General features: G+C 40.2%; 1 protein-coding gene across 3 annotated transcripts; it reads left to right on the top strand.

Moving 5' to 3' along the window:
- The first annotated feature begins 336 nt into the window (after window positions 1–336).
- Window positions 337–18451, top strand: LOC122917345 (INTS3 and NABP interacting protein). 3 transcript variants are annotated; one of them, XM_044265118.1, is made up of 6 exons: window positions 337–496; window positions 581–689; window positions 1655–1737; window positions 14048–14150; window positions 16468–16558; window positions 17711–18451. In XM_044265118.1, the coding sequence occupies exons 3-6, from the start codon at window positions 1713–1715 to the stop codon at window positions 17804–17806; spliced, it is 315 nt and encodes a 104-aa protein (XP_044121053.1). In that variant the 5' UTR covers window positions 337–496; window positions 581–689; window positions 1655–1712; the 3' UTR covers window positions 17807–18451. The 3 variants fall into 3 exon arrangements, with proteins under 3 accessions (XP_044121053.1, XP_044121052.1, XP_044121054.1); XM_044265117.1 differs by lacking the exon at window positions 581–689; XM_044265119.1 differs by lacking the exons at window positions 337–496; window positions 581–689 and adding an exon at window positions 11262–11305 and having other exon boundaries at window positions 1654–1737.
- The last annotated feature ends 371 nt before the right edge of the window (window positions 18452–18822 follow it).

The raw sequence follows: 18822 nt of genomic DNA on the forward strand, positions 1-18822 counted from the left end.
ATTCCTATCGTCTCAGGCCCCGCCGGGCTGGAGACTTCTCTCTGAACCATAATGGCCTTGAAAAAAGGGTAACTCGCGGTGCTAGGGACCCGGCTAGTGTCGGCCCCGCCCCTGCCCGCCTAGTCCGCGGCAAGCGTCTCCACGCCCCGCCTGGGCCCGCCCCTCCTGGGCCCGTCCTATCCGGGCTCCGCCCCCAACAGCGCAGCCTGCATCTCCCAGGCGCCTCTTCGGCTGCCACTCTTCGGAAAGGAAGTGGCCTTATGCACGGGGCTGCAGTTAAAACACGGATAGCTGCGGGCAGCTGCCGCTGGACGCATGCGGGAGGCGGAACTTCCGCTCCCTTCGGTGTACGTCAGGCAGGAGGCGGAAGCGTAGCGGGGGCGGGAAGGTTGTAGAGCCGCGCGTTGGTCTCTGTTTGCAGGTCTCTAAGTGGTCGCGCCCCCTTTGAGAGAGCGATCGGACGGCAAGGAGGGCCCTGGGTGCTCTCTTGGCCCTGGTAAGTAGGAGCGCCTGACGGCGGCGGGGGAGGGAAGTGTGTGGTCCCGGCGCTGATCTGCTGCTGCTGTCTTTGTTGCCATAGGATAGCCGCCTCCCCACCTTCCTCACTTCCCTTTCTCGGGATGCTGTCGGCCGCAGCCCCCGCCCGGCCTGCGCTCCACGCCCTCCTGCAAGGACCCTTTGAGAAGCAGGTGCCGCCCTGTCACATCCCTGCTTTACGTTTCCGTTCACTAGATGGCCCTCTTTCCTCTTCTCCCAACCGGTTTGGCTCGCCCTGCGCTTCTGCAGGAGCACCTAAGGATATTTTGTTCAAAACCGAAATCTGTTTGCCAGCCCTTGTACTTTTCCCGGGTTCCCCTAAGGCATCCCTCATCACGCCAATAGAATCAGTTCCTCTCTGCTTCCGGAGCACTGTTTGCGCCTTTTAAACAGCGCGTTTGTTAAACTCTTCGGTAGGGTTGTTTGAATGAGAGTTTGTTTTCCCGCTGGAACTCTGTGTCCCTTGAAGGGTAGGGTCTTGCTCATTTGCGATCTCCCCAAGGCCTGATACAAAACCCACAAAGTTGGGAAACTAACAGCCCAAAGTATTCTTACTAGCTTTGTGGCTTTGGGCACGGATCTCCCCATCTATAAAGTGGTGATAAAGAATTTCAAGCATCTTACACAGTGTATGGTGCCGAGTATGTACTTGATGAATTCTAGGCGCGTTTTTCTTTTTAGCTTTTAGTATACATAGTTGTTGCTGGATATATTTTTAAGTGAATAAAGAAGGACCATAGAGGAATTTTTGTTTGTTTGATTGATTTCCTGTCTAGCACTGATTGTATTGATGCTATCAGTTGGTTGATACATTGGTAGTGTTTGGTAAATACAATGTAATGTAATACATTGTAATATTAAAGACAGCAATGCTAAATGTTGGTATCAATATCAGCAAGAGTAAACATTGAACTTTAATGTTCTAATTAAATACTTGAGGGACTTGCAGAATTTAAATTTGTGATTTAAGTCTGTACACTTTTCAGATGCATATTTCTGAAGAGGTAAAAAAAACTGAAAACGTTTCATTGTAGGGAGGCTAGCTGTTCCTGATAACTTTTAGTTTGTTACTGAAGTATGGTATATTTTATATATGTGTACACATAATTTTCTGCAGGGGACTGTAAAGTGCTGACCAGTTGCCACTGAGCATAGCTGAAACAAAATAGGAAGATATGGCAGCAAACCCTTCAGGACAAGGTAATGCATGCTGGAACTTGTTATTACCAGGAACTTTCCCCTCGTTTAATAAACATGTTTTAATAGAAAGTTAGGATATGGCAGTTACTGTAGTCAGAATAAAAAATTAATAGAAAAGTAAAAACCCTGTATTTGAAGTAAGTCCAACATTGTATCAGATATATAACATTCTTAATAGCTATTAATCCTATTTTTAAACTTGTGTTAAAATTATTCACACTTGGGGGGGGCGCCTGGGTGGCTCAGTGGGTTAAGCCGCTGCCTTCGGCTCGGGTCATGATCTCAGGGTCCTGGGATCGAGTCCCGCATCGGGCTCTCTGCTCAGCAAGAAGCCTGCTTCTCTCTCTCTCTCTCTCTCTCTGCCAGCCTCTCTACCTACCTGTGATCTCTCTCTGTCAAATAAATAAATAAAATCTTAAAAAAAAAAAAAAATTATTCACACTTGGGCGCCTGGGTGGCTCAGTGGGTTAAGCTGCTGCCTTCGGCTCAGGTCATGATCTCAGGGTCCTGGGATCGAGTCCCGCATCGGGCTCTCTGCTCAGCAGGGAGCCTGCTTCCTCCTCTCTCTCTCTCTGCCTGCCTCTCTGCCTACTTGTAATCTCTCTCTGTCAAATTAATAAATAAATAATCTTAAAAAAAAATTATTCACACTGGAGGATATGCACTATGGTGAGTGCTGCGAAGTGTGTAAGTCTAACGAATCACAGACTTGTACCCCTGGGGCAAATAATACGTTATATGTTAATAAAAAATTGAAATTATTCACACCCGGGGCACCTCAGTAGCTCAGATGGTTAAGCATCTGCCTTCAACTCAGGTGATGATTGCAGGGTTCCTAGGGTTGAACTCCACATCAGGCTCCCTGCTCAGTGGGGAGTCTGCTTCTCCCTCTCCTTCTGCCCCTTCCCCCTGCTTGTGCTGTCTCTCTCTTGCTCTACTCTCTCTCTCGGATAAATAAGTAAAATTCTTAAAAAAAAAAAAAAAAAAAGGCACCCCCCAGGTGGCTCAGTTGGTTAACCTGCTTTCAGCTCAGGTCATGATCCCAGGGTCCTGGGATGGAATCCCACTTCAGGCTCTTTGCTCAGCTCTGAGCCTGCTTCTCCCTCTGCCCCTCCCCCTACTCATGTGCACACCGTCTCTCTCTCTCTCTCACTCTCTGACAGATAAATAAAATATTAAAAATAATAAAATAAAAAGATTATTCACATTGTAAATCTTAGGTCCTCCTCTGACATCTGTGTTCTCTTCTACTTGAAATCAGAACCACTTTTAAAGAGGTTATATTGGGTGCCTGGGTGACTCAGTGGGTTAAAGCTTCTGCTTTTGCCTCGGGTTGTGATCCCGGGGTCCTGGGATCAAGTTCCGAATGGGGTCTCTGCTCAGCGGGAAGACTGCTTCCCTTCCTCTCTCTCTGCCTGCCTCTCTGCTTGCTTGTGATCTCTGTCTGTGAAATAAATAAATAAAATCTTTAAAAAAATAAAATAAAGAGGTTATATTGTCACCAGGCAATATTCATGCCTTTATCTTCATTTGCTCTAGAAACTTTGATACACATCACCTCTGTTTAGAAGCTCTCTAAAGCGTATCAGGTCAGAAACATCCTAGAGAAGTTTCTATTTAAAAATAAGTTTTATGGGACACACTGAAAAAAATAAATTAAAAAAGTAAGTTTTAAAAAGTAAAATTTAATCTCCAGAAAGTATTAAATCCCACTTGGTAAGTTACGTCCTGTTTCAAAACTTGAAGCAAACCTCTGTTTCCTTTCCCTATCAATTCTAAACTCGTTTGCCCCATATTTTTTTATTACTTATCTCTGTCCTGATTTTTTTTTACCTTAGTTTTGTCTTGCTTAAACTTCATATAAATGTAGTCATGCGGTGTGTACTTGTGTGTATCCAGCTTCTCACTACACTGTGACTCTCATCTGTGTTGTGCCATGTGTTGATAGTTTATTGTTTCTTGTTGAGTAGTGCTCTACTGTATGTATTCACCACCATTTTTTAAAAATTCATTCTCTGGTTGTCTCAGTGTTGGCCATTGTGAATACAGCTGCTTTGAATATTTGTTTATAAGTCTTTTTTGTAGATATTTGGATTAATAGCTGAGAATATTGTTAACGTTTTGAAAAACTGCCAAACCTTTTCCCAGACTGGCTGTACCAATTTACATGCCCTCTGGCAATGTGTGAAAATTCTGGGTGCTCTATGTGTAGTGTTATAGGTCGTCTTAATTTTAGCCATTTCAGTTGCAAAGTGACATCTCATTATAGTATTAACTTGCATTTCCCTGATGACAAATGTTGAACCCTTTTTTTTTGTACCTACTGGCAATTGTACATCTTTTTTCTTTTTTTATTTAAGTCTTTTGCTTGTTTTTAAAAAAAATTGGTTTATTTTTATCATTAAGTTTTCCTTTTTTATAGAGTTTAGATACAGGTCTTTTGTCACTGCTAACTGCATCATCTGGATCATCTTGGAGTTGTTTTCTTTCTTTCTTTCTTTTTTTTTTTTTAAGATTATTTATTTATTTATTTATTTGACAGATCACAAGTAGGCAGAGAGGCAGGCAGAGAGAGAGAGAGGAGGAAGCAGGCCCCCACGGAGCAGAGAACCCGATGCTGGCTCCACCCCAGGGCCCTGGAATCATGACCTGAGCTGAAGGCAGAGGCTTTAACCCACTGAGCCACCCAGGCGCCCGTTAGAGTTGTTTTCTGTTGACTGCAATTTATTTATTTATTTATTTATTAGTGTGGGTCACCTTTGTCTTGCTATACTTAGTATTTGGTTACTGGATAGTGGTTATTACTAATATATTGTAGAAACTCTGGATTCTTTTGTATTGCTCTGAAATGTGGTTTTTGTTCTAGCAAATGCAACCCTCAATTCACATTGCAAACTCTTGTCTTCCTTGTGTTGGGCTCTAGCTGAAATCTCTGCTCAGTCTTTTCAGCTTCCAGTTGCTGCTTTATTGCTGGATCCCCCGGGGGTCTCCATGTGTAGTTTTAGCAGGAAACAGAAATGCTGGGTGGATTGTATAGACACGTTTTGGACTTTATTCCTTCTGCCTTTCCCTTTTGGGTTTCTCCCCTCATTTTCTGGCTACTCTGCCAGCCCTGAACTGTCCTCTGACAACTCAGAGCCAGTAAGGTGAGGATATCCGAACTGTTTGTGGATTGAACAAAATGTCTCAAATTCCCAAACTCATGAGTTGAGGTTGCTCCCTGATTTTGGTCAGTCTCTACTGCTTTCTAGTTGTCTTATCTAGTTATCTTCTAGTTATCTATTCTTTACTGTTTTCTAGTTATCTTAATTCATAAGGTGTATTTTTCATCTTTTGTCCAAAATTTATAATTATACTGTGACAGGGTTTTTCTAACCAACTACTCTACTACTACTGGAAGTTGGAAGTCTGCTGTTTCATTATATGTAAATCTATTTTAGTATATTTGTTGCATTTAGGGCACACTAAAGGTTCATGAGCTTTATAGAAATAGTATAGTGAAAAGTGAGCTGTGGTGATTGTTGTAACTAGCTAATACTATTCTGTTTTTTCAAATAACCCTATGTGATTTGTGTGCTCTGTGAATTAATCACAGGTCAACATTCGCTTCTGATCTTTGATCTGTTCTTTTTGTGAAGTTATCATATGAAAAAGAATTTAATTTGAACCAAAATGAAAACAAAGAGACGTCTATTTTAGGGTGAAAATATGCTGCTAAAAATCACACAATGCAGTCCAAATGAAAATAAATTTTAAATTATCTGTTTTAATAGCACAATAATTGAGATTTACAATTTGCTGGGTTTTGTGGGATTTTTTTTAGCATTTGCAATAAAATACAATCTTTTTTAGGGTTGTCTTTGATTGGTCCATAAATATATCTGCTGTGAAACATCCTCCAATCTAAATAGAAATGAATTGAGATTAGCCTTTGGCTTCTGTTGTTCTTTTGTCAGTGAATTGTGTGTGTGTGTGTGTGTGTGTGTGTGTGTCCTGAGCTGCTGTTAGGCACCAGCAGAGGGAGTCCATATCATGCTCTATAGAGTCCCAGTGAAAAATTTAAAATTCTAATTTGTTTGGCTCTGTCGCATTTTGCTTTCTATATTAAATTATTTCTGTACTCTTCATATGTATAGGAACTACTTAATACAGAGATTGAATGCCAGGTGCCATAATTATCTTAAAACAATAGCTGAAAGGACCATGACTTAAAAAAGAAATCCTGATCTGTATACTGCAATTTGTTAAGGTCCCTGGTGTAGGAGACAGAATTCCATTGTGTTCACTGAGCCCCTCTAGCAGATCTAACAGTCTGTCATACTGTGGTAGCAATCAGGTCTGCTAAATTTCATAAGCTCTTGGCACAGTCACTGAAGTCTCCTCCTTACCATCCATCCTAGTATGGAACATTTGGTTGGTTCTTAATAACTACCTGCTTGTTAAGTAACATTTTGATAGTTTTAATATGTAGAGGCAGATTCTCAAACTGGAATTTGGCCAACGTACTATGTAAAGAATCTTTCATTATTTGTAAATATCAAGGTCCTATGATCGTGTGGTGGCACCTGATTTCAGACACACAAACCTAGTGAAATACTGAGTAAGAAATGTGAATTATTTTCTTTGATTCTTTTATTTTCTAGTGATCTGAAAATGTTTGCAGGAATAACTCTAAGTCCTGCAGATCAGGTGGTAGGAACTTTTGACTTGGGCCATTCTGGATGCTCTTGGGTGTGATTTCAGGGTACTGTAGGAGTGGGATGGCATAGCTCTTGGAGGTGTCTTGCTTGGCCTCCGGCCCAAATGCTAAATCTTACCCCAAGCCATCTATGGTGCAAAAGAAAAGCAAGGTATGCTACCTCTCAATTAAGATGTAAATTAAATGTAAATTAAAATTTATGCTGATGCGTAAAAATAATTTAAAAATCTTGTATTTGTACTTTTTTAAAAGATTGCAAAGATGATGCAATTTGCAGTAGATTTTTAATGCTAGGTTTCCTTTTGTTTCATTTTTAGCTGTAGGGGCAGAGTGCAATATTTTTCTGGTGTGCTAGGAATGATCTATAGGCCCCAGGCTGAATTAGGCATGAAATTGAGTTGAGGCAGAATATGTTGTAAAGCATCTTCGGATCCTTGTGTATCGTTGGGAGAGAACTTGAGATCCCCGGGCCCACTGAGACTGGCCTGGGAGGCCTGTCACGTGAGTGTAACCCTAGAAAGCTGCACACTCATCCGCTGTATTCTTTGTAATGAAAAACTATTCACTGAAAATGAGTTGGCACAATGGGGCTGAGAAGACTCTAGTGATGTTAACTAACAATGATAGTGGTAGCTAGTATTTATTAAGCACTTACCACATGGCACACTGTATGCTAGATATTCTACTTTGATTTTCTGTACCTCATGTAACCACCCTTCGAAGTTGTTACTATTGTCTCCACTGGTCCTGACTCCTGAGATAATTTCCCAATATGAAGTAGTAACTGGTAGTACTGATAAGAGAAGTCAGATTGATTCTCTGCCCCGTACCCTGTTCATTGTTTTTTCATACTGCACTTAAGCTGAGGGATTAGAACATTATAATTATGGGGCGCCTGGGTGGCTCAGTCGTTTAAGCATCTGCCTTCGGCTCAGGTCATGACCTCAGGGTTCTGGGATTGATAGGACCCCTGTATCGGGCTCCCTGCTGTGCTGGAAGCCTGCTTCTCCCTAGCCCACTCCCCCTGCTTATGTTCCCTCTCTTGCTGTCTCTTTCTCTGTCAAATAAATATATAAACTTAAAAAAAAAAAGTAAAAAAAAAAAGAACATTCTAATTATAGCATCTAAGAGAAAAATTGGGAGCTCCAGAATAGAGGCTAAAGACTTCTAAATCTTTGTATTTCTTCTACATCTGTTATTAAGCAGAAAATCCTTGCAATGAAATGGACCTGGGAGTTTATCTGTAAGAGGAAAAGAAAAATGAGTGATGAGGAAAGGTCGGTTCGAGCAGAAGATAACTCATCTTATTTAGCCAGTTCTGCAGAAGGGAAACCTTAAATGGGTAGAGAGTGTGGCAGCAGCTTACACAAGGACTAAGTCCTTGAGGACTGAGAGAACTTGATACAGGGAGGTCACCTGACCAGACATTAGGGTTCATTCTTTTCCTTTGATATGTATTTTCAATAAATTCCAAAAAGTAGCTAAGAGTTAAATAATTTTTTTTCAAGATTTTATTTATTTATTTATTTATTTGTGAGAGCATGAGCAGAGGGGCAGAGGGAGAAGCAGACTCCCTGCTGAGCAGGGAGCTGGACTTGGAGCTCAGTCCCAGGACCCTGAGATCATGACCTGAGCCGAAGGTAGAGACTTAACCCATTGAGCTACCCTGGGGCCCTAAGTTGAATAATTTTTCAGTCTCTCCAGACACAAGAAGTGTTTGCCATTAACAAGATACCAGAAAGACTAATTAATTGGTACTGTTCAACTCACATTAACTTAGTAATGTTATATGCTTTTATTCTGCTAAGACAGACATCAGACAGTCTCCCCTGAATGAGGTTTGAGCTTTAACCACTGAACACATTACATATATTGTTGGGCAGTGTGGTAGGCAAAATGATCCCCTCCTCACCACCACCACCAAAGATGCTCACCTCGTAATCCCCATGACTATGTTATACCTTCTCTGGCAAAAAGAACTTTGCACATGTGACTAAGGTTAAGGGCCTTGAGAGGGGAAGATTATCCTGGATTATCCAGTGGGCCCAGCTCCAACTGAAGAGATTCTAATTCATTGACAAAGAGATTGGCTTCGGGCATCTGCCTTTATCTAGTATTTGGTGACTCTTCCAGCTAATATGAGAAACTCCATTTGAGAACCATGGTTCTATATGATTTTTAGTAATTGGGCCCATTTTGGTCACAGGAGGCCTGAAAAGCAGCAAATTTTCTCCCTAGCTATGGTCAGAGAGATACAGTGTTGCTGGTTTGAAGGCAGAGAAAGGGTGCCATGATCCAGGGAACTCGGGCAGCTTCTAGAAGCTGGGAAAGGCAAGGAAACAGATTCTTCACCAGAAGCTCCAGAAGGAAATGCAGCCCTTGATTTTAGCCAAGTAAGACCACTGAACTACAGAACTGTTAAGATAATAGATTTGTGTTGTTTTAAGAGACTAGTAAGTTTGTAGTAATTTGTTACAGCAGCAATAGAGAAGTAGAAATAATTCACCATTTAACTATATGAGCCAAAAATCTAGGAGCCATCCACAACCCCTTCTTCACCACTCCTTACTTCATATTTACTCTGCCAAGTCTGTTGATTGAACTTCCTGAATAGCTCTTGGATCTGTTCCTATCTTTCCATTTCCCTGGAGGGTAACAACTTTTGTCATCTCTAGGTTGTTCTACTGTCATAGTCTCCTGTTTCCTCTTGCCTAGCCTGTTCTCAACACTGTAGCTACAGTGCTCTTGTGATAGGGGGAAGTGTTATTTCCCTGCCTCAACGAACTTATTTATTTGTCCTAGTGATTTCAGTTCAGGCATTACTTTCTCTGGAAGCCTTCACTGCTCCCCCTACTCCCAGACTAGGTCAGATTTATTCAACGTTGATTCCCACAGTAGTGGATTGTTATAAATGCTTATAGAATTTTCTTTCTTTATTTCATACCACTCATCTTAGATTCTAAGTATACATTCATTGCTGTAATTATTTGATCATTTCTATACTCACTGGACTGTTTGGGAACCAGGAGAGCTAGAATCATGTCCAGCTTTGGCTTATCATGTGTATCCTTAGAACCTATCTAGTGCCTGTATATGATGAATACACAATAAATATATGTTGATTCAGTAAATAACTTAAAACATGGTAAACTAATAGTGTCACAGTGACTTTTCTTTAATACTAAACAGGTATCTTAAGTATGACACATTGAATTAATATATAGTTGTGACGAGTATATAGCCTGTAGGATAACCACTTGAAAGGATTTGAATATTTTAGAACAATTTTCATTCTTTAGCTTTAGATTTTTTTCCAATAAAAAGAATTCCAGTTAGTGCTTATTTAAGTGTGGTAGAGCTATTCATGTAAAGTGATTTTCAGCTGTTAGGTTTTAAATGTAATTTGATGTGATGCCAGTTCTTCAGGAATCTTTTTAGTGACAAAAAATGTGTGGGAGTTATATGTTTCTATGAATGGATGAAGAAACGAAAATATATATGATTGTGAATGGAGATGGGGTTACAATTCTAAAAGTAGAAGTATTTTAGAGTGTGCTGCTTTATTCTCAGGTAATCTTATTAGGAAAAACATTAACTATAAAGGAATATTAAGTATTGTACGTGAGATATATCTTTAACACCTTCATGCTTCTGAGAATGTAAAAGTTATGTGTAGCTATGATATATGTAAAAGAATGTAAAAGTCAAATGTTAAATTATGGCAAGAGAGATTTAAAAAAAAAACTTGTATAGTGAGTGTAATAAAAAAAATTAAATGTTATGTATTGATGTCCTAGTTAGAGTTCGTTTGTATAAACCCTGAAGGTGGGAGAATCTTACGCTTTGTAGAATATTACGCTTCGTATAACCAGATAGATTATCTAGTTTGTGCCTTAAGTTTCAAATTCGAAAGCTATTATTATTTTCTAAGTGCTGTCTGTCGACTTTTATATACTTTTTATAATGTAAACGTTTTGTGCAAAACAGACATGTAAAATAATAATATATTTTTTTAAAAATCAAGAGGGAAGCATAGATTTCAGGAGCATTAGACAAGATCAGAAAATAAATGCCCGGAAGACCTGACCATACCCTTTCTCTGTAAAGTAGCTTTTGTGGCTCTCAGCTGTCTGTAGATATACATTTAAGGTCTGGAATATTATGCAAAAGCTAATTTTGTGTGGTTAGACTGAGGAAAAGGAGTTGAGAAGGGAGGTTATTTTTGAGACATTCAGGACATGAAATTCCTATGACTCGGTGATTAGGTAGATGTGGGTAGTGAGGGGGAGGGGTTATAAGGATAAAACTTGGATTTCTGGGTGTGAGTATGGGGCAGTAAATGAGATACAGAGACAGGTGTCATCCCTTCTTTACCGGGGAGGCAAGGCTATGGGCCAGCCCACTCCGGTGACCCCTTGTTTAAATACTTCAATGAGTTCTTTAAAGTCCAAGGGGATGTCATGCATGGAGAAAAATACTCATCACTGCTCATAATTTAATTAATGGTATATTAAACCTACACTCATCTAATAAAGTAACTTCTAAAATAAAAATTTTTAAACATTTAGAATTGATTATAAGCTTATTTTGTTAAATTCTCTGTAACAGTTTAAATTAGAATTATAATTAATGATTATGTAATACTTTGTAATGATTGCAAAATTAGTACACTTAAATCTATTTAAAAATATTAATCCATAGACTTAATTAATTAATTTACTCTTTCTGTACTTGTTTTTTATGTCTTCTGGGGTTATAATAATCTTCCCAGATTCTTATTTTTGTCCTTTCCCAGGATTATAGTAATCTTTCTATACCTTCCTAGGGTTACAGTAATCTTACCACTACCAAAACAAAACAAAATTTCAGGTAAGTCAAGATTTAGTGTTTTTTGATAAGTTTGATTCTCAGCCAAAACACAAGATTTGGCTATGCCTTTAAAGATGATTTAAAAGCTGTGCTGGTGTGCATTGGGTCCCTTCTATCATTAAACTTGACCTGCTGAGTTAATGGGATTGCTTTAAGCTCATGGCTACCTCATAGATTTTTAGTTTCTTGCAACCTGGAGTTAGCCCCTAAATGAAATACTTCTGTGTTCTGTTTTCATTATGAATTGCCCTTTTCTGGTAGCTTTACTGCCAAAATTTAATGCATTTCATCTCCTACGAGGTCAGGGAGCATTAGGTCTTACGTTAGCTCTCTTTAGGAATTTCACTAACTCCTCCACTTAAGGACTCACCGTCTCTGCTTGGTCTCTGTGACATGGCTGCTCATCACCACTGGGGCTCCTTTTAAATGGCGTGCGTGTGCGTGTGCGTGTGCACGTGTGTGAGAATCTGTGCTGATTCCACCTCTCTTGTTCTTGATCCCACACCTGCTTTTTCTGGAAGTGTTTGGCTTAGCCCCAGTTTCCTGTATCTACCCCTTCCTCCGTGTACCCAAACAAAAAAGTATACAGCTGTACTTTATAAACATACACTTAATAGGAGAAATAAATCCCTAAATGTTAACACTAACCTAATTATTAATTGTAATTATTACAACTGACCTATTTGTTAATGATAATAATTATTATTTTCACCCTTCTTTACAACTATATTTTTATGTTTTAACTTTCCCTTTTGTATCTTATTATGGAGTCACGGCTTATCATTGACTCAATTTCTTCCATTTAGCTATAATTATTGTTCTCTTTTTAATGTTCCAGTTGTGACAGCCTGGCTAACCTCAGGTTCATTTCTTTATTCTTTTTTTTTTTTAAAGCATTTTATTTATTTATCGATAGAAAGGGAGGGAGAGGGCATGAATGGGGGGAATGGCAGAGGGAGAGGGAAAAACAGACTCCCCACTAAACAGGGAGCCCAATGTGGGACTTCATCCCAGGACCCCGAGATCATGGACCTGAGCTGAAGGCAGACGCTTAACCGACTGAGCCACTCAGGTGCCTGACTTCTTCGTTCTTTCAGCACTACCCTGGATATTTAAAACAAAACAAAACAAAACAAAACCTCCATGCTTTCTGACAAGATGTTCCAGGCACATTTGTTTTCTTTTCTTTTCCTTTTCCTTGCACTAAAACATGCAACTAGTACTTTCCCTACAAAGTTCCTTTTCACAGAGGATAGACATTTAAAAAAAAAAAAATAGGAAAGCTTCAACGCATTGAAAAGCTCAGTTGTGCTTGTATTCGTCTGAACATTATTGATCAGATTATCTTCATGTAGTCTCTTTAATGAATTGTACATACAATTTCTATGTATATACATTTTTTTACTGATCGTGACCCTAAAATATTATTTGCGAACAAATTAATCTTGAGAGAAAGCTTATTTCTGTAAACAGCACATCAATACTTCTGAGTGTGGTTATGTATTTTGCTCATCACATATTTAGACACTATCAGATTTCAAATCTCTAGTACCTCTAAATTCCTACAAAGATGGAACTACATAATTATCTTCTAAGAACACATTAGCCTCTTCTGAGAAGTGGAAAAAAGTCTTGTCCTATAGTTAGGAATGTACCTAGTGGTGTAACTTGCTTTATATACACGCATCTTCATATATACAAATGGGAGAGTGCTGCTTTCCCTTGGAGAGCATTCTTCACTTTACAGAGAACTCACTTTGGGCTTCATTTCCCAGCCTTTTATCTTTCCATGTGCTTTCTTTTAAATTAGGGATCAAACTCAAATGCCCACAGGCATATATACAAATCTCATAAGGACTGTAATAAGGTAGAGAGTGCCTGGTGTCTTTTTAATGTGGTAAAATAGCAATGATTATTTCTTTGTTCTGGTTAATTTTTACCATGGGGGTATCCAGATCCCTTGTTGCTGGTGCTTGAGATGTTTCAAGAGAAACAAGAAATCAGAGGATTTTATTGACATTCTTTCTCAATGTTTACATGTTGGCATTTAATTCAGATTTTATTTAGTTAATTAATGTTAGAGAGAGCACATGGCGGGGGGGTGGAGGGAGAGAATCTCAAGCAAACTCCCCACTGAGCGTGATGCCAAACATGTTGGGCTCGGTCTCATGACCCTGAAATCATGACCTGAGCTCCCGTCAAGAAGATGCTTCACCAGCTGAGCCACCCAGGTGCCCCTAATTCAGATTTTAAAACCTAGTTGGTTGCTGCTCCTGGGCCAGGATTTTGCACCCTCTGCTCTAGACCTTATGAAATTTGAAGATCAAAATCAAGCCCAGTATTAAGTACTTGATAAAGAATACACACTTTGGTGTCCCATCTGTTACGCTCCATTTCTTTCTCAGAACTCCTGTGTAGTCAGTTGCACTTCTTTGACTTGTTCCTTGAAAGACTGTGTCATTTCTGAATGAAAGCAATTGAGAAAAAGAAATATTGTTTGGATCTGAGCATGTCTGGTGCTGTTTTCCTCCTGAAAACCTTGGTGATTACAGTTCTGTGCTGGTAAAGTCGCTGGGAAGCAGTAGGAAAATGGTGTAACCATCTAGGGGAACTACTCACTAGTGGGTTCATTATCTTGTTAGAGAATAGAGTTTGCTTGCTGGGTGTTTAGATGGCCTGGGTTTATTAAAAATAGATCTAAAATGCTTTTATCTCTCTCTCTCCTCCCCCACCCTTTTTTAGGTTTTCAAAACAAAAACAGAGTTGCAATCTTGGCAGAACTGGACAAAGAGAAGAGAAAATTACTAATGCAAAACCAATCGTCAACTAATCATCCTGGGGCGAGGTATTGAAGAATAATGTGTTTTTTATATTCAGTGATATCAAAAAGATCTTGGACAGAATACTTCAAGTCGGTCTGTAACATTGCAATTTACATGTTATGCATGTTTCTTGAAAAAATTAGACAAATTGGTTAGATCTTAACTATTTCATTTCTAACTGGAATACTTCATGGTCCCCAGAGTACTTTTTAAAAAAGAAAAGGGTTTGTATGGTTTTTGTTTGTTGCTGAAATTGTCAGCATCCCACTTTTTAAGCAGTCTGCAAAGTAGGGAAAATACAGGTGGCTTCATCTTTATTGAGTTCAGTTTCTGCCTTCTTCCGTCACATGTAGCCACTGCCCTTGCCTTGCCCCTCGTTTTCAGCCAGCCCTCCTGGAAGTGCTGTCTGTCCTTATCTTTACTTTCTCACTTACCGACTCCACAGCATACTCCATTCTGACTTGAGAGCCCCTCTCTCCCTTCCTAAGAAGAGGCGCCCACCTCAATCACGTGCAAGATGGTAGTCAAATCTGGTCGAACGAGGGCCTTCTCTTATTAGACATCTCAGCGTTGACACCACTGGTCACTCCGTCCTTCTTAAAATACTCCATTTCCTCAGCTTCCACTAGCTCAGTGTCACGTGGTCTTGGTTTCTTTTGCAGACATGTCTCCACTGCCTGTCTCGTGAATGCCCATGCTCCTGAGTTCGGGCCTACAGCCAGTTTCCTGTCTCTGCAGAGCTTTGAACTGGGCAGGTGCCTCCACTTGCGCACCCTGTTATTTATGCGCTGGTAACTTTGGTCTGGTCCTTCTCCCGACTCCCAAACTGCCTCTTGGGTAGCTCCACCTCGATGTCCGTTAGGCATTTCAGACTTCGTGTGTCCCAGGCTGAACTCCTCTTCCCTTACTGTGCTCTCCCTAACCACTTACCGCTCTTGGGTTTCTTGTCTTGGTAAGTGGCACTGATCTACTAGTTATTAGCGCCAGAAGCGTGGACTTCACTTATTCCCTTTCGTGTCCATCTCCAAGCAGTTGCCATTCCCTTACGTGAATAGTTGGAAACATGTCTCAGATCTGCCTGTTTTTCTTCATGGCTACTGATGCCACCCTCGTGCTGGCCACTCTCATTTCTTGCCTCCATGGCGATGGCTGCTTCCTCCCTTAGTTTCCCGTCATCTTCAGTCCTCCTGAATATATTTATAGTTGTGTCAGTTAGAATGTTTTAATCTGGAAGTAACAGGAACCAAGAAAGTCGGCGTACACATGAGGATGTATGTTTCGCGGGAGCGTGAAGAGCTGGCGTTCCAGATCGGCTTCGTGCAGTGGCTGACAGTGGGAGCCGTGTTCCGGCCTCTCCCGCGCCTTCCTTTCTGCCTTTCTCTGTGGGCCAGTAGCTCCCTAATGGTCCAGATATGACGGCCGTAGTCTCAGCTTCACATTATGCTGAGCCACCTATAGAGGCCAAAGCCAGAAAGATGCCTGTCCTACCTTCCTTTTGTAAGAGTCTCAGAAGCCTTCTTGCAGACTGCCCATCAAGTCTAGTTGCCCAGAATTGTATATCTTTCTCCTGCGTAAACCAGAAACCAGCAAGGAGAACGGCGTTGTCTTACAGCCGTCAGAGTTCATTCCCTGAGGGGTGAGCCTGGCCAGCCCTGAAGCGAGGGACCACCAGTAACTGAAGGAAGTTTGGATTCCATTAGCAAGGAGGGAGGGAGACGAACAGCTGTTGAGGAGGAGACCAGCACAGTCTGCTTAGCAGTGGTCTTTCGGAGTCCTTGTGTGGTACTTGTGATCATGTCACGCCTCTGTATTAAACTCTCTGGTAGCCTCTCTTCACTGTGAGGATAAGGTCTACATTTCTTAATTTATTTCACAAGCCTTTGATACCCTGGCACCTGCCTTTCTCTCCCGTGTCATTTTCTGCCAACCCACTTCACCCCTTTTCAACCCTGACCTCCAGTCCTGTTGAGCCGTTCACTTCTTCAGACACACCAAGGTCTTCGGCCCCGGGCTTTTCGCGTGCTGTACCTTCTGCTTCAAAGTGCTTCCCTCTTCATCATAAATGTAACCTGTGATAGACTGGAGTACCTCAAAGCAGTTTGAAAGTAGGGGACCGTAGATCATCCCAAAGAATAACCAAAAATAGAGGTAATTTGAAGCTCCAGTAAATAATGGGCTTTCTTCATATAAATCAATATAAACAGTCGGAGAAGGAAAAAAAAAAAGACTTATTCTGGAAGGCCTTTTTTTTTTTTAATCGCTGTAAAGAATGTATAATGAAAAATGGGCTTCAGAAGTAGGAAGTACTTAAACAGCAGATAACTAAGATTCCCGTTTTAGCATCGCACTCTCGAGACCCTCTCTTAATAAGGACTTCCGGGATCACGCCGAGCAGCAGCATATCGCAGCCCAGCAGAAGGCAGCTCTGCAGGTGAGCAAAGGGTAACTGACATTCTTGTCTCATGGGAGAATTCCTGGGTCTTGGAAGCCAGCACAATTCCCATTTTGTATTTTGGTGGAGCGACATCAATAAAAACGTTCCGCACATCACTGCAGTGGTTTTCTGATGATCAGTCATGCCCAAAGGATTTGAAGGACCAATACAGCAGTTATGAAAGTATCTTTATGGTTTTGACATCTTTATGGTTTTGACATGGTCATGATTGATTCGGTGCTGTACCTGGCAAGGGATGCTCGCCTACAGTTTAGGATATTTGGATGGACAGAATGATCTTAAAGCTGAACTGGCTAGTTTAATAGTACATACATATTTTTTTTCAAATTTGTCATGCTGTTACACCCCTGGATAATCTTACCAGTTTATTGTTGTTTGGATTCTCTTGTTAATGGTCAGCATACCTGTTAACTCAGGAAGTGCTTAAAGCCTCACTCTTACCATAGGAATGTGATCATCTATCAGTTTTTTAAAAAAAAATACTGTTCTTCATAGGAATAAACAGTTTTAGTATTACAGTGATCTTGGATAGTTTGACTAACATTCCCAGAGAGCTTGAACAAGCCATCATTACCTATGCTTTTAAACCTTAGAGCCTCAGAATTGGAAGAGACAAAAGATCATCTCACTTAAAGCAACCTAAAAACAGTTTTTCTTTATCTAGTGACAGAGGGAGCTCCTGGTGGTCTTCTGTTACTTACATTTCAACATTCTCTACAAAATGTTGGGATCTTAATCACCAGTAATCCGCTCCCTTGCCCACCCTCCTCTCTTTCTCAAGCTCCTACTTTGTTGATCAAAGGCAAATTTGGGGGATCTTTGCTGCAAGTTTTCCCCACTCCAAGGAACAAAGTAATTCATGTCTTTAACTTTGACTTTAGAGAATCACGGGAGACAGAGTGATCTGATAAATGAGTGCCTGGTGCAGCTTGTTAATAGAAATTCTTTATTACTGTCCATCTCCTGTGTATTTAAACAAAATTAGCAGTGGCAGAACTGATTTTTAAAGTAAATTTGGTCTTAAACACTCAGAAAGGACAAGTGGTTTTAATGCCTTGCTTGGAAAATTGTGATTTCTAATAGTTTAATTGCCTTTTTTTTTTTTTCTTTTGGTTAACTCTTCCCTAGCACGCACACGCACACTCATCTGGATACTTCATAACTCAAGACTCTGCCTTTGGGAACCTCATTCTTCCTGTCTTACCTCGCCTTGACCCAGAATGAAGAAAAGATTTGTCAAAAGTGACTATAATATCAGATGCCAAAGCTACTATCATTTAGTGCTATACAAACTGTGACTTTCAGAATTTTTGGTGAACTTCTATACTTTTTTGCTTCTTTAAAAGAAAGGCATGTGTATGTCAAAGCAGAAAAGGAGGGTCACCAGGAGGATGAGAGTTTTGGAAGCCGTATTATCTAAGGAACTGATGATGCTACTTGTGACTGTTTTGGAACACAGTTTGATTTTTGAACCCAAATCAGACTCTGAATTGGATGGTCACATAAATTCACCCCCCACCCCCCAACTAGGTGGATTGAATATATCATTGTCCGCAGTAGACTTTCATGAATAGTACTTAACTTTAAAGAAATGAGGGTGCTTTTAAAAATGTGAACCAGTAGGCTTAAATGATTTACATTCATATTTGGTGTTTATAGAATTGCTATCAGTGTACCTTTTGTGTTTATAGTCAACTTGTCATTCTTAAATATTCTTTAACTCATGACTAACTCCTTTATTCTCCATTTTCAAAGAAAATCTAAGAGTAAGTTACCAACCAGTCTTTAACATCTTTTATAAATCTATGCTACTATAAATTATGTGACTAAATGTGATTAAAAACAATGATAAGAAATTTGATTTAAAAATTTGTACGTCTTCTTATTATTTAGTGTTAGTACATGTATGGTGTGCCCACATTTTATTGTCCATTTTAGTTCTAATTAAAAACAGATGTGGGGCACCTGGGTGGCTCAGTGGATTAAAGCCTCTGCCTTTGGCCCAGGTCGTGGTCTCAGGGTCCTGGGATGGAGCCCCGAATCGGGCTCTCTGCTCAGCGGGGAGCCTGCTTCTCTATCTCTCTCTCTTTCTCTGCCTGCCTCTCTACCTACTTGTGATCTTTGTCTGTCAAATAAATAAATAAAATCTTTAAAAAAAAATAAAAACAGATACAAATTGAGCTCCCCCCCCCTTTTTTTAAGATTTTATTCATTTATTTGACCGAGAGAGATCACAAGTA

The sequence above is a fragment of the Neovison vison genome, chromosome 9 (genome assembly GCF_020171115.1).
Source record: "Neovison vison isolate M4711 chromosome 9, ASM_NN_V1, whole genome shotgun sequence".
Taxonomy (NCBI): domain Eukaryota; kingdom Metazoa; phylum Chordata; class Mammalia; order Carnivora; family Mustelidae; genus Neogale; species Neogale vison.